The 24,712-nt window shown below is 45.0% G+C and overlaps 1 protein-coding gene across 1 annotated transcript; it reads left to right on the forward strand.

Moving 5' to 3' along the window:
• The first annotated feature begins 4,674 nt into the window (after positions 1-4,674).
• On the forward strand, positions 4,675-24,648 carry RAB11B (RAB11B, member RAS oncogene family). The gene is made up of 5 exons (XM_033003073.2): positions 4,675-4,807; positions 11,229-11,424; positions 13,419-13,612; positions 15,179-15,259; positions 19,566-24,648. The coding sequence occupies exons 1-5, from the start codon at positions 4,768-4,770 to the stop codon at positions 19,709-19,711; spliced, it is 657 nt and encodes a 218-aa protein (XP_032858964.1). The 5' UTR covers positions 4,675-4,767; the 3' UTR covers positions 19,712-24,648.
• Positions 24,649-24,712: the final 64 nt, after the last annotated feature.

Here is a 24,712-nt window from a genome sequence, read left to right on the forward strand (position 1 = left end):
TTAATGTTCCATTTGCTTAATTCAAAGCTTGTTTAGTCGCCGGGTGCAGCAGCAGATACTGGAGTGCTGTGTTTTACTCTGGATTCTAAAGTGATTAGACTAAGGTGTTATTTATGCATCAAACAGAAACTGTTGAAGGAGATCTGCTGTATTTATTCATTGCCAAGGTAAGGGGGTTTTGGCAGATCTGGGGTTTGCTCCCCACTGGTGCATTTGATGTTCAGCATCTACAGAAGGTGCCCAGAGGATGACACCAGCCAGTACAAACACCAACCAGGGGAAGGCTAAATGCCTGAATCTTATCTAGCCCAGGAACTAAGCTGCTGCTTTCTTCTGCCTCTGCCTTGCTCTGTTTTGCTGTGCAAGTCTCCGCATCCATCACTGTCAATGCCACCCCATGCCCACAAACCATAGGTCCCACGCCAGAGCGTGTGGCGTCCTGGGGCCCTTCCAAGGTTCTTCTTCAGAAGAAGCCAGTCCTGGGTCTCTGTTTTCATCTGAAATCCCCCTGCAATCCCCAGCGCCTTCATTTTTAACTACTGGAACTGCAGCGTGCTGTAACATCTGGGAGCTCAATGAAGGATGGGGCAGCTCCCTCCAGTGACAGCATGAGAAACGGCATCGTACACTGCGGAAAGCACAAATACCCTTCTGGTTACGAAATGTCGCTGCTCCCCAAAATAGGCCATCACTCCCATACAGGCCATGACATGCTGTGCCAGCCTGTGGCCCCACAGCAGCTTCTGACATGATGGTTCACCCAGGGCTTCGAGTCTTCCCAGCAAAACCTCACCGAGCAGCTGGCAAAACGGGCTGCTGCTCATTTCATGTGCTTGAAGGGGCTGTGCCAAAGCTGGTGATGGGGCCTGAGCTCAGCACATGCCAGGCTGCTAAGGGCTGCAGAGTCTGGACATGATGGGACAGGGCTTTTTGGGACAAGAAGCACTGTGGGGCAGCCTGGGGCTGCAGTCCAGTGCGGTGACACAGGGCAGACGCATGCCTCAACGGGGAGCTCAGACTTATCAGCAGACGCAGATTGCACCGCAGCTGCTTTGGACCTGGGGGTTCTCTCAGAGTATCGTTAGATCAATAAGAGGCTGCACATCAGGTACTGATGTTCTGACCCAGCTGAGTTTATGGCCCCAAAAAGTGAGGAGAGGCTCAACCCACTGCACAGAGCCCTCTCCAAATCCAACCTCTGTCTGAATGGCAGAAATGACCTCTGGGAAATCCAACAGTGGGACTGCGAGCCCTTTTTTATACACTAGCAGAATCCAAATTGCTCTTTGAAAAGTTTGGCAAAAAGGGGAGCTTTTTGTGCGTACACAAAGCTGCACCAGCTTGGGTGGACAGGCTGAGCCCCCTGCGCTGGTGGCACTGAGATGCTGCAGGGGGGAAGCCAGAGGCACCGCCCTGAGGCCCCCTCTACCCCCAGCACAGGCATTACAGAGCACTGCAATGAAACAAAAAAGGCAAACTGGCAAACCCGAGCTTGAATCTGAAACCTGGTGCAAAGCCAAGAAATTGCAAATTAATAAAACAAGAGATTAGTTCTCCACCCACCAACATTCCTCAGGCACCCCCCCCGCCTGGCCCCTGACACGTGGCCTCAACTGTGCCAGCAAGAGTCGTGCTTTCAAAGCTGCCCCTCACTCCAAAATGCCTCAGGCTACCTGGTGGACGCTGGGGTATCAGAAGTCTCCCAGTCCTCCCAGTAACTTCAGCTCTTCTGCTAGAGCTCAGCAGCATCGAACAGAAACCGAGTTTCCCATGGACGTGTCTGGCATGGCCTTGCAAGCACCCACGCCCTTACCAGGGACACCTCCCGGGAAGAGTATTCTGGGGTGACTCCTTTGAGGGTGCTCACAGACATCTAGAGGACCAGATTCCACTAAGAGGGTGGGAAGGGGAACTCCTGGTTCAAGCATTCCAGGCAGGCAACTATGCCCTGGGGCACTGCAGGGTCTGAAGCACTCAGAACAAGAGGCAGCATCTTGGGTGACCCTTTTGAGCAAGTTTTTATCATGTAAAAAAAGAAGCAGGTGGCATAGGCCTATCTGCTTTTACGGGTTTGTGCCTCAGCATAGTTTAAGAAAATATTTGGGGCTTGCAGGACCTCTGCTGCCTGAAGCTTTCTGGTCTGTGACCAATTTGAGGACGTATGTGGGATTTCCAGAAAGGTTCTGCAAACACATTGCCCTGTCAGCAACTGGTGACACATGGCTGGTTTTGGTGACATGACACTGATTCTCCAATGCAACATACACCACGAGCCTGGGTGCCTCCTGAGGGCAAAGAACGTGGGGACTCCGAGCTCATGCTTTACACCACATCACCGCAGAGCAGCATCCATCCTCTAATGTCAAATCATTATCTTCACTCCCTGCAGCCCTTGTTAAAACTCTACACTAGGGGATTTCAGAGCTGGATGGCATGCACGAGGATAACTCCATCATATATTGCTCTTTAAAACTTCTGTCAACCATTACCAGGCATTGGAAAAAGAAAATAAGATAGTGATTTCCATCCAAACCGATCAAAAATGGCTTTGAGGGTTTTTTTTTTACCCATATTAGCTTTTTTTTTACCCACTATTTGGTTCAGAACCACTTAAGTTACATGTGATAATGAAAATAAGATGTTTTACTTCTGCTGTGCCCATTTTAACCAGAAGAAAGTGAGGGAAGTGAAGGCCTCATTTGCAAGACTGGCAGGAAGCCACCCTCCTCTCCTTCCTTTCACCCAGCCACTCACTGGATGTGGCTTTATCAGGTGTGGGAAACTCAGCATGGGATAATTGCCCTTCCCAGGAGATTCTGGATCCAACATGTTCCAGATTTGCTCCTCCTGATGCTGTTTTACTACTCATCAGTCAGATGCTTGACATCCCTGGGCATGTTCTAGTCATTACCCAAAAGGGCCATTTGCTGTGGTCCTGTGGGGATATGAACAGCATCATTGGGTGAAAGTCATAATGCCTTCCCACAGATCCTGGTTGTTAAAACTCCCTTTGGCATGGGAAGGATTAAAAGTCCAGTGCCCCATGAGCACCAAAACTGCAAAGAAAAGGTGAAAAGAAAAATTTCCTCCCTGCTTCTTCAGCAATCACTGTTAGAGAGGAGCAACTGGCCCAACCCATTGCTAGGTTGAAATTGGCATCTTCCCTAGACCCCAGTTCTATGAATTTTTGGCTTTCCTTCACAGCTGCTCCCATTGCCTGATATGCGATGGAGATACCTAGATGGCCTGCAAGCATGGTAGTGGGATTGCAATGTGTTTGAAGCATGCTCTCTTTCTCACACAATTTTCAGAGCCTGGGTCATAAAAAGAATGATTTTCACCAAGCAGGAGCTGGACACCCCTGCCAGTAGGTAGCTGTTAGTTGGGGTGCTGTCTCTTTGCACATCCCACCCATTATTAACCCTTATATTTGGGAAATAGGACCCCTTAGAAACCATGATCCCACGCATCCAGCGCGTTCAGGTATCTGGAGGAAGCTGAGTGCCGCCCAGCACGGCACAGCCCAGAGGGTCTGAACCACCGCCTGCCTCTGCCCCAACTCCGCTCACATGCTGAGCATCTCCCAAGGCTGGCAAAAGTAAGTCCAAAACCATCTTTTTCCTCCCCGCTGTCTCAGCCTCACTCCTGTGTGACACTGGAAACCCGCTAATCCTTCAGCTGGCTGAAGACTCCTCTGGGGAAAGTAGGGCAGCCGAACAGTGATGAATGCGGCCCAGGAAAGCAACAAATCTGTTTAAATGAGCAGAGCAAGTTTCCCTGCACATCACAGAGAGTGAGGGGAGGGAGCCGTCTCCCTCCCCGCGAGGGTTTGTCGCAACCACAAACCAAACGCATTAATCCCGCGGAGGTGAAGCTGGCGTGCACATGCGTTGCGCAGGGTGAACGCTGGCAGGGGGGTCCCCAAAGCGGGGGGGGGGACACACATCCCTGGGCTTTCTGAGCAGCTCTGGGAGCCCGGCCCTGCAGCGTGGGCTGCGTTGCACCCCGACCCACTGCCGCTCCGCCGCCGGGAAGGCCGAGGGCTCCCCGAGCGGCCCAGCCGCTTTTTGTTAGTAGCACAGATTTGTTCAGGAAATTGCCTCGAGCCACGACAGGGAAAAAACAGAGGGGAAATGTTTTCTGAGAACACGTTGTGTCACCGTGCGGGGCTTTTTTTGCCAGCTCAGCTTTTTCAGCTGGTGTTCAGGGCAGGGAGGTGAGGTCCTGGGCGCTGCACGGGGCAGGATCTGTCCCAGCCCGGGGAACAGCCCGAAGAGAAGAGCAAACCACGGGATTGCGGGGCGCGACGGCGCTGAACTGCCGCCAAGAGCGGTTTGGGGTGTTTTTAGGGGAACAACCCGCACCCCCCCCCCCCCAATCCCGCTGCGCTGACGCCGGGCCCCGCCCCCCGCCCAGGCCCCGCCCCCAGCCCCTGCCAATCCACAAAACCCCGCCCCTCCCGCATCAGGCCCCGCCCCGGCCCGGCCCCAGGCCCCGGGCCCCGGCCCCGCCTCGTCTCGCAGGGTTCCGCCTCAAGCGCCCGAGCACCGCCCCTCCCCGGTTGCTCTCCTCCGGTTGGACAGCGCTGCCCGCCACTCAGATGCGCGCCCGTCGCCTATTGATGGGTCTGGCGCGCCGCCCGCCTCCCGCGGGCTCTGGCGGCGGCTGATAGGCGGTGGCGGGAGCGGCCCCCCCCCCCCCCCCCCCCCGCCACCGGCTGGGCCGCGGTCGGTGCCTGGCAGCCAGAGGGTCGGCGCCGCCATCGCCATGGGCACCCGCGACGACGAGTACGATTACCTCTTCAAAGGTACCGCCGCCGCCCGCGGGCCGCGCCGCGCCGGGCCGGCCGCGCTGCCTGGCGGGGCCCGCGGGGGCGCTGGGCCCGGCTCGTCAGGCCGCGCTGCCCCGGGCCCGGGGCGGCCGCCGCGGCCTTTGTGCGCGGGGCGGCCTCGCCGGCAGCGCCCGGCGCCGGGGGGGGGGGGCGGCGGAGACGGGGATCCCCGCGGGCCTCGCCCGGCCCCGGCAGCGGGGGGGGGGGGCTGCGCGCTGGCGGCCGGGCCGCGGGGGTCCGGGGCTGGCGTGGGGGAGCGCTGCGGGGGTCCCGCCGGGGGCTGGGGGGCGAGGGGGCTTCGGGCCGGGGGCTGTGCCCGGCGGCGGTGCCGCTGCTGCTGGAGAGATCGCCCGCGGTGGCGAGCCGGAGCCGAAAAAACTCAAGCCTCGGCGGCGAAGTCCTTTGCTTGCTGCCAGCTGGACGTGAGTAACCGAAGCCAGGAAGCTTAGTAGCGTTAATTTGGCTTTGCCTGAGGTTATTTGCGTGTTTCTGTCACCGTGCCTGTGACACTTTGTGTTGTCCAGCAGCTGTGTGCGGGGCTGTGTGAGAACATACGTAACTGCTAGGTGGATTTAGTGCGGGTGCGGTGCTGGCTCAGGTGGTTTTTATTGTTGCTGATGTCCTGCGTGTGCAAAGGTTGCTGCAGGTCGGTGTCCTGCAGGTGGAAAGATGCTCGGGCTGACCTTTTCCCCTGAGTGTCCCACGCTTCTGCCTTTGAGGCCTAAGAAGTAGTGCGGATGGCTGCAAAACATTTACCTTCGTATTTCCCAACCTCTTTTATGCTTGGTCTCCTCTGGTAGCATTCCAGGAACCCTTAGATTCATCCAGAGCTCACCCTTACAAAAGGTGAGGTTGGCACTGCCATCTGTGGGTGCTCGGGTGGTCTAAGAGGGGTGTGGGTGTGCGCTCGCTGCCACGAAAATTGCCCGGGAGTTTGATGTCAGGGTGTTCTGTATGTACCTGAACCCGAACAAGAGCAGCACTTGCTTATTGATGAAAGGAAAGAGCAATTACTCATCTGTTGGAAACATTTTATGGATGTATTTGCCTGTTTGGTGTATTTGTATTATAGTCTTGCAAGATAGCGCGGTGAAAAAAAAAAACAACCCTTATTTCTTCTCTGCCTGTAAAGTAGAAGGCTAGCCTCCCAAAATATGCTAAACTGTCTGGGTCTTAACTGGTTTCCTTCTGAAGTCATTCTACCGTCTACTTCCCAAGGGGTTTAATAGCTGGGAACTTGAAAGCCTAAAAATTTTATTTCTCTTTTTCTTTCTGTGAATAGTCAATTAGGTAGGTAAAACTGTACTCATCTTTAAAAATATGTTGCTTTAAAATACATTTTTAATTTTATCTGGAGTGAAACTTAACCTAAAGCTATTTGGTCAGGAACCGTGCTGTTGTGTTGATACTGCAAAGTAACTTGGCATATTTTGTAGCCCTTATTGAAAAATGTGGGAGAGAATTTTCCTTTTCCGTGCATCTTTTGGGTAGAGGTAGTTGTGTGGATTTTTTTTTTTTTTTTTCAAAATAAACAAATAAGCACACAAAACCCCCCTTCCCTATCTACTCATCTTTTCCTTCCTTCTAGGCTTTTTGGGGCTATGCAAGAAGTAATGAATGTAAATGGGACCAAGCGGGATGAGGTCTCCACTGTAGAACCAACTTCCCTTCCTTTCCCTTTTGTCTCCTCCCAAAATGGAATTAAATATCAAGGGGAATTGACATAATGAAAAAAATCATCTCCAGAGGCTTGATTTGCTTCTGGTTTAGCCCCTTCTTAGCTACATACATGGCTTTTGAACTCTCTTCTATCAGGCATGTGTAGTGGTCAGAGGTAGAAGTGATGGTGGAGGATTGCAGTCTGGGAGAAGTTACTTCTGTTAAATTTAAGTCTTGACAGTTTCCCCTGCCCCCTATTTCCAAGTGAAATTTGGTTGGATTCTGGTTTTAGCTTTTACAGTTAAGCTTAAAAAATTTGCATCCTTGCATTGTAATATTATTTAGGATGACTCCAGCTGAATGTAGTGTAGCTTTAAAGTCACAGTTTTTACTTTTTTACATTTTGGAATAATTGGAAGTCTTGTATAGGAGCTTCTGTCATTTAGCATAGATTATATTAATCAGCTTTATGAAGAGTTTGAAAGGCAATGAGTCCCATTTACTGTTAGTCTCCTTCATGTGAAATACTGCCTATACAACAGTTGTTTGGGGGTGAAAATGGCCAAGGAGTTTGTAGCAACGGTTTCTGTGCGTAGCTGGCTTGCTGTTTTCAGTGTTTTCTTGTTCGCATCGCCTGTCAGCTTGTGCTTCAGGACCGGCCATTTCAATAGGGCCACAGGAGTGACAAACATTATTGGCTTATCGGGTCTAGCACACAGTAGGCCGAAACTAATTTAAGGTTTGGTGGCACTCTGGGGATGCGAGTGTGGTTATAGTCAAAGCTGCTCTGCTAAACTAGTGCCTCTTTATCTTTATTTCCAATTTCCCTTTCTTCTGTGTGCATCCTAACAGTCAGAACTGCTTATTTTATTGATCACTACAAAATGTTTGTTAACAGAATGACTGAGCCAACCTTTGGGAGAACAAGCTGAAGTCTGTATTCAGAGCTGTGTAGAATAATGAGGCTGTGAGGATCTTGTTGTAGATGCATTTCAGTGATGTAACCCAAGCAAAGCCAGCAGTTCAGGGCTCTGTTCCCAACTGATTTTGTAGCTGGGATGGTTAAAAAGCAGGAACTTACCATGATAAGCTTTGATTGGGTTGGATTTGGAATTGAATTCATGACCTTTTAATAGTTGTTAAAACGTTGGAACTCTTGTACCTATTAAAATGTGCTCTGCACATTAATTTTCCCTTCAAGTAGATTAGCTATTATCATTGTTTATTTTAAAAATGAAATTTGAGGTTGTACAGATGTATGCTGGTTTATGAAAAAGGAAGGAAAAGACACCTGTAGACAAAAGAGCTTTCTTTTACCTTTGTGGGAATTTAGACTGCTCTGATTAGAGCTTAAGCCTAACAAAGGCTGTGCTTATTAAAAACAAAGGCATGTCATATTAGTCATCAATATCTGGCAACCTTATATACTTATTTATAATGAACTCTGCTTATGTGGTCTCTGCTAGAGTCTTAATCTTCTTGATTGTTCAAAATAATATATTATTTTTGCCAGATTAATGAAGTAGTGTATTTAAAATTCTATCATAAACTTGATCTTTCTTTTTCCATTTCTTACCAACAATGTATTGCCCTGGATTTTTAATTCTCTCTTTTGCTCATCCTTTGGTATGAAACCGGTGTCTGGGTGGTGGGATTATGCTCTGCTCGGGCGGCTGTAGGTCTGTGTGTTGTGAGGCCTGGGAAGCAGAGTGATGATGGTGCCTGAGATCTGAATGCTTTGCTGTTGGCGGACGGTTAACGTGGTGAATGGTAACCCCCAGACTGGCACAGTGCAGTGGAGAGAGAAAATTGGGAAAGACTGAAGGAGCAGCACCACAATTCTGGATGTAAATGGGGCACTAAGCACGGCTTTGCTTGTGTACTTACAGCCATCTGATGAGGATTGGTGCTGGTTATTGGTTCAGGTCACTTCCAAGTTAAAACCAGTGCATCTTTGCGTTACCAGTGTGGCCCTAAAGGCTGTTTAGGGAACATGACTTCCATCAATTCTGGTAAGATGTGTTTAGGGAGTATTCAGACTCTTAGATATGATTTGGAACTTTCTTCTCTATGCTGTTGAGACTTCTGCATTTGAAAAGGCAATGATGTCTGATGGTCTCTTCCCAAATTCAGGAGCTTTCCCAAGATCTAATCACTTAGCCCAGAATTTTGAAGGTATCTTCTTGTTCATTTCCCATAGAAAATAAAAGTTGGTGGGTTCCATCTGCATGTGAGCCTCCAGTCTTTTGAGTCTTTTTACTGAAAGTGAAAGTGCTCATTTAATACTTAAGATTGAGAATTAACAAGAAGCACTTAGAGACTGTAAGATAGGGAGAACATTATTTACCGAGTTGGGATCTGGTTGCCCTCCTTCATTACTTCTGCATCCCGTAACTTCTCAAAAATGCTCACACAAACTGTGCTAGAACAGGGGGGAGCCTGGTGCTTTGCTGTCAGATTGAGCAGAGGTGAGTAACCTGCTAAAGTAGTGCAGGAGCCCCTGGATTTTCTTCCTGTAACAGATGGAGTTAATGACCTGGAATCCATTTGCACGGTTTATGCACAAAGCCGATAATTTTTAAATGCCAGAGGATAGGAGGTGGCTAGAATGTGGAGAGGCGGCTGTATTCTCTTGAGTTGCAGATTCATGAGAAGGTAACTCCCTTCAGAAACAGTTGGAAGCTTCAGGATTTTTCAAAGCTTTGTGTAGTGGATGGGTAGTGTAGTGGTTTGTGTAGTGGATGTTCGTACCTCCTCCTGGTTATGGTCAGGGCTTTTCTGTAGGGTACAGGCTACTCCAAGCCAGCAGATCACTGTGCAAGATGGGTGGGGTGACCTTTGGCCCATTCTTGGAACCTTCTGTGGAATTAGTGATGAAAAACTGTTTGTCTGGAAAGTAAAGCTAACAAAATCCTAGAGTTAGAACTTGTTATAAAATCTTTTATATATCTGTTCTCATACCCTAAAAAATAGTTCAGGCTGTTTGCCAGTGAAGGCAGAGCACTGTGTGGAGCTGATTTAAGCTATACTGGGTGGAGAGTTGTGGCACCCTGCCACGATCCACTGGCTGCCCATTCCTGCTGCCCTTGTATTTTGACTGTTCAGCTGTGCTAGCACAATTGCCCGTCTATCTGTGCTGTCAGCCGGATGAAATGCTTGGGGGGAGTCCGGAGCATTTCAGCAATCTCCCTGTGCAGCTTGGGAGCTGTCGCAGCAAAGTTACAGCAGAGGGCTACAGCAGAAATTTGGGAATGTGCTAGCCAGGGGTGGGGAGGTACGTGAGCTGGAGCTGTGTGCTGCCAGAGCTGTATCTTGGATCAATGGCCTGAGCAGAAAAAAGCTGTAGTAACACTAAAAGACGAGTATGATCCCTGGCCCTGGGAGAAGGCTGGTGTGGAAGTGTGTAATGAGAAGAGGCTTCTGTCATCTGTTGTGGAGGGATCAGGAATGTTTTCTGTGCGTGTCTGTTTTTCTGTAGGAAAACCAGATCATATGAATGAGGAAGATCAACAAATCTGTACTTTGAACTGAAGTAGGAAATATTCCCAAGGTTGAAGAAACCTCACTGAGACTGCTTTTCTTCCTTCTGCTCAAGCCATGATACTGTTACCATGAATACCAAAGCCATATATGATACAGCATTTGCTGAGACTAAGGGAGGATGGCTTAATTGCTTTTAGTCTCGTTTTCCTTTAGTTATTACTTGCTCTGGTCAGTAATACAGGGATTTAAGAAAATGTGTGTAGTTGCAGTAGCTGCACAGTAAAGACCCTCTTGTAGCACATCGTGGCACTGGAGTTGTTGATGAGAAGGTCTCGTGGACCGCAGTCTAGTGGGGCTGGCTGGGAAGCAGCAGGCAGGCTGCTGGAGCAGGAATGGTGGAGAGGTGTGCCCCAGGGTCAGCAGAGAGCTTCAGCCCCAAGGCAGGGGGAGGCTCCTGCTACAGGACGGACCTTTTGTTTTCACAATTCCTTTCAGCAGAGCTGGGTTTTATGTGCTAAAGATCTATCTGCACTAACATTTTTCTGTTAACATGGCAACACCTTGTGTGGAGGCAGAGATTTTTAGCTCATCTTTTACTTCTCATACAATCTACTAGAACTCATTTTGCTGGATGAAGTTCTGCTTTGCTCTGTATCTTCTTTGTATGATCAAACGTTCTCTATTTTCCCCTTTCTGTGGTGAACATATTCATGAATTAAATACTGAAATAAAACATCCTGTATGATCCCAACAGGAATGGCAAATAATTGTTTACTTACTGTGTTGGGTTTTTTAAAATAAAAATAGAGTAGGCTTATTCTGTACACAGGCTTTTGTCAGGCAAACAGGCAGCCTGTTGTCATGTTCTTGACTGTAGTGTTTCTTGAATTGTGGGTTGCAGCCTTCCTCTGCAAAAGGTCTGGTTTGCAAGGGACATCTAGTTACCTCTAATTATTGGCGATGGCTTGAGGCCTCCAAAGCAATGTGTAGCTGTTGACAGTCACTATAGCAATTTCTCATTTCCATCTCTGAGGAGCTGAGAAGCTGCTAGCAACAAAAAGACTTAGAGTTGTTTGGGGCTGGGGAAGCAAGGCGTAAAGCCTGAGGTGTCAGCGTAACTTTCTCCTGTGTTTTTCTGGCTGCACAGCTCCCCTGGGCCCTGCCTGAAAGTCAGCATAGCAGCCAGGTAGCACCACTGTACTATGTAAATGCTGGTATGAATAATTAATTTTGAAAATAATGTATTTTCTTTCAGTTGTGCTGATTGGTGATTCTGGAGTTGGGAAGAGTAATCTTCTGTCACGTTTTACACGCAATGAGTTCAATCTGGAGAGTAAGAGCACCATTGGGGTGGAATTTGCCACCAGGAGCATCCAGGTGGATGGGAAGACGATAAAAGCACAGATCTGGGATACTGCAGGACAGGAACGATACCGTGCCATTACCTCAGCGTGAGTACTGTGTCTTTGCTCAGGCTAACAGCAGCATTCTAGCAGAGATGGTACAGATAAATTTATGGGTAGAGAATTAATGAAACATAGTTGGGACGTAGGATAAAATCATTACGACAGACTTCAGTGTAGATCCAAGTCATGAGATAGCAAATACTTTTGTGTTCCTTGGTTAATATAATGAAAGTAATTTATAGATTCTAATGATACTAGTATAGAAAAAAAATGACAGTTTAAATCAAAAAGTGTGGGAAATTCTGTTTGAGTGTCGTGATTTGGGGTTTTCACCTGCCCTGGATGTGCTATCTTCACCACATGGAATGAGTGTAATTTCTGATGGAAGCTGGGTACTGTTTGGCACCAAGTTTTGGTCTAGTCATGGTAGCTTACCATAACACCAAGTGACTTCTGGTCTTCATTGTCCCCTCACATCTTGAGATGGAGGTTTTTTTGAGGGCAGTCTGCAGCCACAAACTCCATTGAAATCTCAATGACTTTGAATTAGTCACAGCCCTAAAAATTAGGTCTAAGAGTGCATGCTGAATAACCAGTAAGTAGAAAGGCAACTGTGATAATGCTGACCTTGCAGCATTAGGCACATGCCTATTTAGAACAGTGGTGTTGAGAAGCTTTCATGTACAGCAACTTGTTAATCCGGGCAGTGTCTTAAAATGTAACCTCTGGGTGTATCTCTTTCTATGCAGGTAGTAGGCAAAAATATCTTTGAGGGGAAAAAACCCCCAAACAACCTATTGGCAGGCCTAGTTATCCAGGTCATATTCTGATCAGTGAGTTGAAACCTTTTAGTGTTAGGGATGTATATCAGTTTTTTAAAGGTACAGACTTGTTTCTGAATCGTGCACAGATTGAGCCATTTGTATTAAACTCAAGGTAAGGGGAACTTTTAATTGAGGTGAAATTGGGTAGTGCAGAATAGATGGGAGAAAATAGAAGAGCATGGAGCCCAAAGGGGTATATGCATAGGGAACGAATGCAAAACCAAAGTAATACAGAAGCAGATGTAAGTGATGATTTTAAATTTCATCTTTTCCATAACTGTTAGTGTGTTTTTCAGAAATTTTTTTGTGACCCTTAAATTGTTCTTACTGCTGTAAATGCTTAGCAGAAAAATGCTTAGCTGTCTGACTCCAGTTCAACAACAGACTTGGCTGATGAGAATCAGTGCATCTGTAGTCCTGTGATCCTACTTCTCCCTTGCGCTGGCATGAACTCTTGCTTGACACGTCACTAGGCCAGTTCAGCTTGCTAAGCCAGCAGAACACCAACCAGCAGTAAAAAGTGAATGTTTTGTGCTGATGTGGTGCCCTGAATTGGTTCAATGATGTGTTGGACAGGTGCTGGCAGAGCAGAGGAGAAATGGTAGGACTGTGTGGGAGAGAGATGTGGACATTCTAGGATTGCTGATACAGTTTGGCTTTTGCTGTCCTGAGCCCTTGGCTTGAATTGAAATGGGCCCAAACCTGCACTGACAGCAAACTCTGTTCTTGGATTATGGGCTTGTGGATAAGTGTCAACATAGCCCGGAGTCCCCCTCTTTAGTTTTTAAGAGGGACAGAAGGTATTTGAAAGATCAGCCACAAATACTGACATTTTACTAAGGATTATCTTCCTAGTAGAAAAGTAAGTTATAACTTAAGAAAAACCCTCTAACACTACCGATTCTGAAATGCATTGTGAGTTTTCTTGCACACTGTTTTAGCAGACTAAAAATGTCATGGCTTCCACAGCCTCTTCAGCATTTTGTTACATACATGGTATTTTTTTAGGAACGTCATTAAAAAAACGCAGCCTTGGGAACCTGGTTTTAGACTTAAAAAAACCCCAACAACAGTATTTGCATCAGTACATCTTTTTCTGAAGCAGGGGGAATGTTTTTAATGTTTAGTAATAATCAGTATAGAAGTGCCAGGTACCAGGTTTGTTGGTATAACTTGGCAGAGCTCTCTGTAGGGGAATGTGCTTTATGGTTTCAGGTATTACCGTGGTGCTGTTGGGGCTCTTCTTGTCTATGACATTGCCAAACATCTCACCTATGAGAATGTGGAACGCTGGCTAAAGGAGCTTAGAGATCATGCAGACAACAATATTGTCATCATGCTGGTGGGTAACAAGAGTGACCTCCGCCATCTGAGAGCTGTGCCCACTGATGAGGCCCGGGCTTTTGCAGGTTTGTAGACAGTGTGTTCTGGGTTGGTGCTCACTGAACTTGATGGTGTTGGTGCAATCTGTAATCGCACTGTTATTATCCAGGACTGAACTTTCACTTCAAGGTTTATTTTTGACCCCAAAAAAGTAATTTAAGATTTTTTTTTTTTAATTAAAATATCTTGTCTTATTAAATAGCATGTGTGGTTATGGATTTTTCTGCCTTTTTTTTCTCTAAATCTAGTGGTAGTACATGTTTTTGAAACACTGTCCTTGAGCTGCCTGATAGCTGAAGATTAAACACTTCCTCTAGCAAGGCTGGAAACAGTAAGCAACACTTAGAAGATAAAATGTCACAATATAAATACAAAATATCACAACACAAAATGTCTTTCCTTCCTTCCTAGAGGCCTGGTTCTACTGAGTACATATCAATGTGGACAGCTGCAAATGAATACTGAACCTTCTCTTAGATGGTGTAGTTTCTGCTCCAGAGCACTGATACATGCAGTAGTGTCCTCTAGTTTCATTTAAATGCAGTGATCATCAGACTTGGAGATTATCAGTTGTTCAGAGAAATCAAATGGGTTATGTGAGCTGCTGCCACTGCATTATGTCTCCCTCTTCCTTATCTTGCAGAGCACTGGTCAAACACTCTTTTGCCCTTATAGGCCTAGGGACATTCAACTTACTTTTGTGTGACTGTCAAGCTTGGAGGTGGACTTTAAATGTATAGCCTTTAAAATCCTTCTAAGAATAATACTTGGCTGGCTTATACATGTTTTCTGAAGTTTGCTACTAAGCAAGTACCCTGTGGTTAGTAAAACCACTTTAAATTTTCAGATGAATGAGAAATGAAGTTTATGTAACAGAAGCAAAACAAGTTAGTAGGCACCCTAGATAGTGCATTATTTTGGTCACTTGGTTCAACATACTATTTTTTGTCCCCAAGTTCCTACAAAGGCTGTTTTAAATAGCTAGTGATGGTATAGGTGTTGCCGTTTAAGCTCTATCACTCAAATTTGCCTGTTTCTGGGCAGGTGGTATGGTACGGTTCTAGGTGTGATGTTCGGTTATTAATTACAATATTTATTTTTGCTTTTAATTAAAAAATACATATATTTTGCATTGGAAGAGGAAAGAAGAAAATAGACTGTATTAGTAGGGGTTTTATTGTAAATTGGAGTTGGGGTCTGATTAGGAAAGTGTAGGTCTGTTTATCTTTTTGGGGTTTCAGAGGGGAATTGTGACTCCTGTTACAGCCAACATGCTTTTGCCAGTGCTCTTACTCAAGATACTTCTAGGTGTGATCTGTATCAAGATGAGAATAATATTCTATTGCTTGACTGGACAAAGGCTGCAGTGAGGAAAATGTTCTCACACTGGAAAGGCAGTGGTCAAAGGTGATGCTGCTCAAACACTACCTGCTAAATAAATGGTGCACCAAGTTGTTGCTGGTGCAACGGGGGAAAAAAAAAAAAAAAAGACTATGCCCCAGCTGACTTGGCCTAGAAATAAAGGTAAAAACCTCAAAGTGAAATAAAGTGCTATTAAAGTTTTTAACTGAACCACTTGTTATTTGTTACAGAAAAGAATAACTTATCTTTTATTGAAACTTCCGCTCTGGATTCAACAAATGTAGAAGAAGCCTTCAAGAACATCCTTACAGGTATGGTTTGTTATGGATTCAGAGGTAGTGGATTTTCTTTATGGGTGTGTTTTGCAGTTATCTGGAATGCTTTGGAAATGAATGTTGGGAATGATGGTTAGTTTGCAAGCCTTCTAATCTTACCTGTGTGTTCTGCCTCCCACCCCACACATACATTTCTGCTCAAGAATCTGATGATTTCTAGTCTCCTGATGTTTGATAAATTCAAGCTACTGTGATAGCACTGTTTTAAAGGCACTAGTAGTTCTATGTCTGCACAAAATCTAGGCAGTGAAGCCACAGCCATTCTAGGAAGTTAAATATTCCAGTGTGTTCTCTTGCACCAAAGCAGACTGGTAGATTTTTTTTGTCTAAACTACTGAACTCTTGTTCTCAGCTGATGGCAAGGGTTGTAGCTGCATGCAGGCTGCCTCCTGGGAACGTCCCTGAAGAGTTTCAGGAATTGTCTAAGAACATGATAGTGGTCACAGGCCAAAATGAAGCCAGGGCTTATGACTTCCACCACCCAAGAACGTTCCTCAGCATGTAAAACTGCTGTAGACGTGGCTACTGAGTGCACACTGTCCACAGGCAGCTTCAGACTTGCTGTATGTGTGGGAATGCTACATGGCTCATGCAGTAGGTCCACTGCATGTAGTATCTGATGTATTCCAGGTAGTAGACCCTACTACTTGGTTTTTTTCCTCTTTCAGACTAGGGTTTAGAATTTCCATTCCTTAAGATGGAGCTGTTGCCTGAATATATTTTCTTGGCCCTGGAGTAAGGAAGCACCCTACTGCACATGAGGTCTCGGATTCACCAGTAAAGCTTTATTACTGTAGGCACACCAGCAAGTCCTCCTTACTGTGCTAAGCTGTGGCCAAAGCACTTTTGTTAGGCTCACAGGGATTTCCAGATGGTGTTTTGCAAATCTGAGTTGAGTGCTCATTTGGCCTCTCTCTGGAAGAGTGCAGCTCTGTTCTAGGCTAAATGCAGCACATGGGGAACTTGCAGGTTTCCTTCAAAGTGAGGTTGGCCAAGAAGCGTGAGTTGTATGGTCATGAGGTAGGAGGAAGAGGAAGGACAGGGTTGAAGTGGTAAGGATATATCCTAGAAGGATATGTAACCTAAAGGCAGTAGAAGTGGGAACCACACAGAGCAAGATAGATGCTTAAAATAAGTGCTGCTCACCTCTGTGTTGTTACTTCAGTTGAGATGGGTAACTTTTCCCGAACTTGGGGTTTGGCCTAATCTTACTCTTAATTTTAGTTAGGCTTTAGTTTATGAGTGTGTCAGCGCTGTATGCTTCAGCACTTGGTGTTCCAGAGGATGTATTATTTTGGCACCTGTCTGAGGTGATTGCATTTGGGTAGCTCTGTGCCCGAGCTAATCCTCAGAAGCAGAGTCCTGGGAAGCATGCTGCTGCCATACCCAAGGGTATCTGAAGGAAACCAGCATGGGACTGCTGAATTGGAGCTAACAAACCCTGATAAACTTGAGTATCTCTGCTTTCAGAGACTGCCTTCCACTGTGTGTTCTGCAGTAGCCTATCTCAAAATACTGTTCAAGGTGACAGGGAGGTCGATGTTTCAAAGCATGCTCTTCCACTCCTAAAATAAAGTAATTGTCAAAGAACCCTTAAAAATCATACCTAAATAGGAAGAGGGCTATCAAACAGGTATTGGATTACTGTTCTACCTCTGACTGTCCCATGAGATCTGAACTTATCCTCATGAGGGGAAAACACCATATAATTTGTCAGTGTGTTTGTTCTATCTCTTGAAAAGCTCTTTAAGGTCCATATTGTGAACATGAAGAATCAGCAAGATCTAACTCCTGACTATTCCTTACCATAGCTGAATTCTAGACCAGTAAACCGTCTCTATAATCTCACTCCTGGATACTGTTTTGTGAAGTCGTGCCTGACTTACATGCCCCACAACATCTCAAGATGAGCATTTTTTGAGCTTCACTGTGACCAGATACTGATTTCGGTTAAACAAGAATAAACCTTTGTTTTGGTTCTACTTAATTATGAAGAAGTGTCTGTTATATGTTGCTTACTGGATGCTGACCAAAGGATTGGCTTTGTATTGTTTATTGATTTTGTATGAGTGAAAGCCTATTACCAGGAAAAAAAAGCTGAATTTTAATATGGTGAATTCGGTAAGGCAGGCTCTTCTAGGTTTCTTTTGCAGAGGTGTGCAGGGAAGCAGAAAGAAGTGTTGGGATCGCTAGGTCTGGTGCTGACCAACCCTGTTGGTAGCAGAAATGTGTTGCAATTAGAGGAAGATGACCAAGAAGAAGCAGGCAGGAGAAAAGGATAGCCAAGTTGCTCATATAAGTACAAGCTTTCCACACTAAGAATGGGTTCTGTTTGCTGCCCAGCAAGATTTGTGTTATTAGAGTTACTGGCAAAGCAACTGGAGAATACTGCTGTTGAGACAAAGCCGTGGAGAAGACTACCTGGTGCCTGAGCTGGGACTGTTGCTTGCACAGGGCAGCCTTACAGAAGATTGATTGCTTATCTGTGACGCTTGGCTGGATCTAAGGCAACTTACGTGGTGCTTTGAGATGTTCCATTGTTTTAGGGCTCAGAGCATAGTTTAGCAGTTGCCATCCATCCTGTATTCCCTTGCAGTGTTGTCCTGAGACTGGCCCTGGGTAGAGAAGATGGCCTAAGGTGCTCTAGGAGAGAGCCCCAGTATGGTCTGCTGTAACAGATAAGATACTTAGGGAGACAGAACTGGAGCTGAGTTCAGACCTGGGAAAACTGAACTCAAAACACTATCTCTTAGAAGCATCCTGGGCTCTCAAAAGTGCTGAGTTTGTCCAGTTCAGGTACAGTGGGGCTGTGGCTAGTAAAACTGAGTAGTCCTGAAAAGGCTAGTCCTAAAGTGAGGAGAATCATCCTTCGAAGGGAGGAGAAGAAACCTGGAAAAATGGGCTGTGTAGAGCAGTGAGTTGGGAACAACTGCGGGAGGAGGGCGGGAGCAACAGGATGGGAGTTTCCTTACTGGCTACCAGTTTGAGGGATCACTAAAAAAAAAAAAAAACCCAAAACAAAAAAAAAAAACAAAAAAAAACAAAAAAAAAAAAAAAAAACAAAAAAAAAACAAAACAAAACCCCAAACAGATGCTACTGCAAAGAAAAGAGGGCTTGGCAATGACTCTGGACAGCTAGTATTAAAATACACCACTGAGCACAAAAGAAGGGGGATGTGACAATCTCTGTACCGCTCTTCTCATCCCTTTCAGCAAAAAGAGCTGAAGGTAGCCAGTGGCAATGAGATCAGTCTTTGGTTAAAGGTTTCCATTTTAAACAATGCAAATATGTGCAGCTTCTTTTTTTTTTAAAAAAAGAACAACAACAAAACCAACCAAAACCCACATAGTCCCCCATGATTTTTAATTCTTACGGAAGACTTAATGTGTTGCTGTTTTGAGGCTGGGGCTGCATGAATGTGATCGTAATATTTACTGTGGACTTCCAGGGAGGAGCTTGCCCTTTTCCTGTCTCACAATGGAGGGAAGTTGGAACAAGGGCTTACAGTCAGTGAAATAAGTGATTTAAAAACCTTTCAACTTAAATTATTTCTACTAACTGTAGTTGAAATGCTTTGTGTCTGAAAGCTTTTAACCTGGCAGTCTCTCTTCAGCAATTACAGCTCTGTGGATCTGTGTGCTCTCAGGCGTAAACTCATTTGAGTCAAATTAATTATCTCAGGAACAGCATTTTTAGATCAACATGGGTCTTTATGGAACCATGTGGCTTTTTACCGTCATAGGTGGGAAAACTGATTTGTTGCAGAGAGTAGGCATTTCTGTCGTTTGGTAGTAGTGGCTTGCCAGAAGCTAACGCGTGAAATAGGTAGTCACTGCTGCTGTGCAGTGGTGTTTTGCGAGCATTCTGTTGATTGGTGTTTCTAGATTGTTGCCCATTTTTTGTGTATCAAAAATAAGATGAATCCCTGTTTTATAAATGAGCATTCCTGCTCCTTTTTTGTTTAAGAAGCCTGTTAATAATACCCATGTTCATGGAGTCGTTGAAAAAGAGCAGGATAGGAAGTGCTGTTGTGGAAGACAGTAAGGAATCTCGTCTTGATAACTTTTCCAGACAGAGCTGGCGCATCCACTACAGATCTGGAAAGCCAGCCAGATGTTACGTGTCACAGCGGGTAAGCCTAGATTCCCTTTCACAGCTTTCAAGTTAAAATCTTCTCATTCTTGGGTTCTAGCATCTTCTTTGGCAGCTTGCTCTGCCATGTACATGTGCTCCGTTGGAGACAATGTCTTTCTCAGCTCTAACAGCCTGTTCTCGTTTCAGAAATCTACCGCATTGTTTCGCAGAAGCAGATTGCAGATCGGTCTGCGCACGATGAGTCTCCTGGCAACAACGTAGTCGACATCAGTGTCCCACCAACCACCGATGGACAGAAATCCAACAAACTCCAGTGCTGTCAGAACCTGTGACCTCCTGTAGATGACTCTTGTGCCCTTCACGTCGTCTGTGCTTCATTTAGAAACTTGTGCGCACTTCCTATCTTCTGTGATTCAGTGACTCCCTCTTCCCTCCTTTACCCTATTTCCAAGTACCCCCTTTCATCTTAGAGCTTTAATCGTAGGGCTAACGTTCCTCTGCCTCCGAAATCCCCTTCAATGTGGTGACTTTTGGGCTTGAAATGTAGGCACTGATCTAATAGGCCTGTTTGTGTTGAAACATCTGCTGCTAGGTATTATCCCATGAAACACCCTCCTCAAATGTTGGGTTGTTGGGTTGAATTTTTTGTTTGTTTTGTTTTTTTTTTTTTTTGGGGGGGGGGATGTTTTTTGGATCCTGGGAGAGAAACCATGGGGACTTGACTACCAGTTGAAGAAATAACTACATTTAGGTGACAAGGTTTTTTCCTCCCATAGGAAAGTCTTTTTTCTTGTGTTTCTGTAAACATGGGGGAGAAATTAAAAGAAAGTAGCTATCCTGCCAAATGCTCTGTTTTCTGTCCTGATAAAGTCTCACAGTGAGGTTTTTAGTGGCTGCACACACATAAGAAAGATGTTGAAAATAACATTACTTATTATGTAATTACCCCTAATACAGTTAGTCTGGCTGTGTAGTTTACCATTTCCTGCTTGGGAGATCTTTCTCTTGTTTTATTTGGGAACAATGAAATATGTCTGCATTGCTTTCTCTGCCACCATGAATGCCTGTGCTGCGTGTGCAGGCTTTGTGAAGTGGATTAATATTTATTCATGGCTTATGTTAATCAGTTAACATTATTGTACAGTAAGTGCCAGCATATTGATTTCAGAAACCTTTTGCAACCTGTACAAGTAGGCTTATTTTGTAATTGTAGGTCAGTGTCTGAAAGCAGGGTCTTCTATAGTTCCAGGATTTTTTTGCATGCAGCTTTTTCTCTAGATCTTTCCTACCCCTGTTTGAGTGAGTGAAGCAATATTTTCATGTCATGTATATACCTGCACTTGTAAGGATTTTGGTTGTTGTAGAGACACACAATACTTTATACATTTTGTAAAACTTCTGCAGAACCATAGCATCTTGAACTTTCTCTTCATGATCTTTCACTATTGACCTTGTGCATAATCTTCTTGACCTTTACTAAAAAGCGTAATACTAAGATTTCACATAGTAACTACTAACCTGTTATTTTCCTCTTACTCTGTTTTACTGAATTGCAGACTAATTCTCAAATGATTGTTTGTCATATGATGTAACAGATTTGTCATCAGCAGGGCTAACTACTATAATACTTTGTTATGCTGAATGGGAAGAATGTTACCACAACATGTGTATTCAGTCTCTTGCTAGCTTGTGAAAATCTATGATGACTTTTCATCATTCACTAGCTCTTGCACACTTACATACCCTCCGGTATATGCTTAATGTTATGATGAGGCAAATACTGGGTGAAACTATCTAAAGGAAGAGTTGGAGACCATCTGCTGCTCTCTGAAGGCTAGTGAAGCAACTTGCAGTGAATCTTTGCTCTGTATTCTGAGACTGTACCTCACTTGATGAATCCTACCTGCATACTAGTGAGTTGATTTTTTTTTTTTTTTTTTTTTTTTTGTCTGATACAAAGCAAATATGAAACTGTTAATTGTGCTTGAAGGGGAAATCTGACATTCCAGTCTCCATTGTTCTGTCTGGTTATGTAATAAAATTAAGGGCGGTTAAATCTGATGGCTTTTCTTTATAAGATTTCCAGACCAATGCCTTTAATTTTGTATTGCATGTACCTAGAGCACTACAGTTCACAGCAAAGGGTGCATGTGGTACCTAGCACTTCCACTTTTCAACTTTGTTTAGAGGGTACATTCAGGGTGAAGGGTTGCATGCTTGAAGCCTAATCCCATTGAATGAAGGTATGAATTCCTCTTTAGGCATCACAGTACTTAGTCCTGAGGGGATCCCAGTGTGGAAAGCACTCAACACTTGGTATTTACTTCAGTAGCATCCTGTTGAGAGACGATGCAGCCAGCGGGAACTGGAGATGGCTCCTTTTTGCTGGTCCCAGACCAGAATGTGACGTGCAGTCAGTATTTAGAAAGCTAGCAGATGAGCACACCATCAGAGAGAATGGAAAATTCTGAGATACTGAAAATATTTCTTTCAAGAAGAGGTGGACACTAGTGGAGCGGGGCTCCTTAATTTTTGAACAAAACTTTTTATAAAGAAATTAGTTGAATAGCATGAGGAAGAATCATGCTGTTAAGACTTATGAGTTCAGGGTGATGTATTAATGTGTTTACTCTGCAAATCCTGTTCTTAACATGATGTTTCTGGAATCAAGCTGGCCTGGTATACAAAGCTGAGAAGCAGTTTAGTCGATTCCTTGTCTCTTTTAAGAGACTTTCTTTAGTCTCTGACTCTGTGGAAGGCTCTAAACTTTGCCTCAGAGTGCCAACAAAAGGTTCATGTCTAAGGTTTAAGAGCTGTTACATTACATGGGTCTTGAAGAGACCTTGTACAACTTTATTGTGTGTTGACCAAAGTCCCTCTCAAAGCAGGTGGATCTTGGATCCATACTGTTCATCTCAGCGAGGTTGGGTTGTTTTTGAGATCTGCTGTGTGATGTGGAAAGGCTTACTGCCTTTTGCTGCATGACTGTTTGGTATATCCTAGATGTGGGAAGCATCTGTGTGCATGCATATGTGCATACATGTACATTATGTGAGCATAGACGTAAATTAAGCAGTAGTTTTATCTGCTGTGGTCACTCAGTTTCTTAGACCAGGTATCGACTCTCTGAGATTGCTGTGCTGTTCTCCAGGCAGTGAGAGATGCAGCCCCTCTGTGGGTTTGAGATGGTCTTGCCTAGACTAAGCCCAGGGCCATTAGTGCCAATAGAAAAAGAGCAGTGGACCGGTTCTGCCTGATAAAACCATCTTCCTGTGCATAGCCAGGGGAAAACGCTTTTGATCTTGAGTACCCTGGTGTCCTGCTTGAAAGCACTGCGCACTCCTCGGAAACTTTAGCTACACCCCAACCCACTGTAGGTGATGGCTACTGAAATTGCAGAGGGGAAGACTCTGAGGAAGCTTGAACTGTTGAAGAGCTGTCTGACATTCAGAGAAGCTCTCCAGTAGGCCAGGCTCCTTAACCATGCTTTCCTGATGTGAAATAAGTGAACTGTAACCTCACCTGGACTGCTTCATACTTCAGCTTTGCCGACTCTGTGTCTCAGTATTACTGTCAGGAAAACTGAAAAGATTCCAGCTCTCTTCCATCTGCTGTAAGAGTTTTGAGGGCAGAATTTGGCTTATGTAAAACACCTCATGACAGGAAAGTTGCCTGTGAAGGAAGGAACGTGTGCTATACTTGCTTTACTTGGATGTTGAGGATGGCTTTAATTTATCTATTGAAAAATAACACTAAAAAGCACTGGGTGATTACCACCCAGTGTCAGTAATATAAACCTCAGTTGAAGGCTCCTGCTGATATTTAGAATAGGTCTTCCAGTGCAGAATTAGTTGTCTTTTCTGTTAACTACTGTGTTTATTATGGGGAGAGTAAAGGCCAAAATTCACACACAAAAGTGACTTGGTAGTGAGCACACAAATAGGTAACTGGTAAAATAAATTTATTGGCTAGACTGTCTCAATCTAACTTCCTTTCTTCTTCTTGAGTCAGATGCTTACAGACTAGGTGAGTTAGTCTGGGATCTCCACTGGAGTTTGTCTGTAGCCTCCACAGGACTAAGAGAGTTTGGTTCATGGGAAAGTTTTAAAGCTCTATACTTGTATAAATGTAAAAATCCAATTGGTGAGTGAGTGCCTGCTGCTCTGTTCAGAGTGCATACAAAAAAATCTTCTGAAGACAACCAAAATTTGGTAGAAGGCGCTGATCCCTTCTTCCTTCTGTGGCTGCTCCTCAGCACTTCTAGCAGGTTAGAAGCAGTAGAAAGACTGTTGCATCCTAGGGATCCCCCCACTTGGGTGCCGTTCCGTTAGATCACTTGTAATGACCCCCCAGCACGTGGAAAGGCTGGTAACGGGGTATTCTTGTGTGAACAGGAGAGAGCTCTCAGCTGGCCATGCCAGGATGGTGAGGGTTGATCTGTGCCTTTCATTTGGGGAGGTCACTTACCAAAAGCTGCTTGGAAAAAGGTACAGTAGGTGTTTTCACTTCCTGACACTTTGATTTCTGCATGCTGTACTGTTCTAGAAGTTGTGGATGTGATCTGTTTGTGGGCTCTTAATGGTTGAGTCTTACCTGTGCTTGGTGACTGTTTCCCTTCCAAGCATGAAGAACTTGCTTAACGGTTCTGGACTCTGTGCAAGAAAAAAGATCCTGATGAAGCGATTCCGTCACTTAGGGGGGTCTTTTTCCTTCATAGAAAAAACTAGGAAAAACAGTATTAAAGGTAGGGGCCTGAACTTCAAATAAGAAAAGAGAAACCGGGCAATTAGAGGTGAAGACTAACTGTCCAAGTAAAATCCAATGAGTCAGGGCTGAGGTTGGATTCTCTTGACTTACAGACTCTTTACAGAGTCTTAATAGCTAATACAGTTTGAATGGCGTAATTAATGGAATGTTTCCATGAAATTAGTGTCTCCAGGGCTGCAGTGTTTCAATAAATAAGAGTAATTTTTATTTTAAGCTGGTCAGATAATGCACGGTAGTGTTGTCTATCAGGCTTTGTAGGCTATAAATAGCACTGGACCTTTACGCAACCCAGAAGAGCAAGCGGTTCCTTTCATTTACTTCCTGGCTCCTGTGTTAAGTGCAATTCACTTTGTAAATATACACATCACTTGATATTTTTTTTTTTTTTTTTTTTTTGTGCATGGTTGATGTATTATGGATATAAAGATTGCCAAATCCTACCGTGTGTGTAAAGTTCTGTTCCAAACACAACTGTAGAATAAAGTGGGAGCGTCATTTTGGACCTGGTGTCTTGCCAGCTGCGAAGCCGAGGCGCGGGGGGGGGAGCGGCGGGTGCCCCGGGGGGG

This window comes from Tyto alba, unplaced genomic scaffold (assembly GCF_018691265.1).
Source record: "Tyto alba isolate M040663 unplaced genomic scaffold, T.alba_DEE_v4.0 Super-Scaffold_20000042, whole genome shotgun sequence".
Classification (NCBI taxonomy): domain Eukaryota; kingdom Metazoa; phylum Chordata; class Aves; order Strigiformes; family Tytonidae; genus Tyto; species Tyto alba.

Excerpts from the sequence above, each read along its gene's own strand:
- RAB11B (XM_033003073.2), top strand. The coding sequence starts at position 4,768 with ATGGGCACCCGCGACGACGAGTACGATTACCTCTTCAAAG. Across the intron at positions 4,808-11,228 it reads GTACGATTACCTCTTCAAAG|TTGTGCTGATTGGTGATTCT; the intron begins GTACCGCCGCCG and ends ATTTTCTTTCAG. Across the intron at positions 13,613-15,178 it reads TGAGGCCCGGGCTTTTGCAG|AAAAGAATAACTTATCTTTT; the intron begins GTTTGTAGACAG and ends TATTTGTTACAG.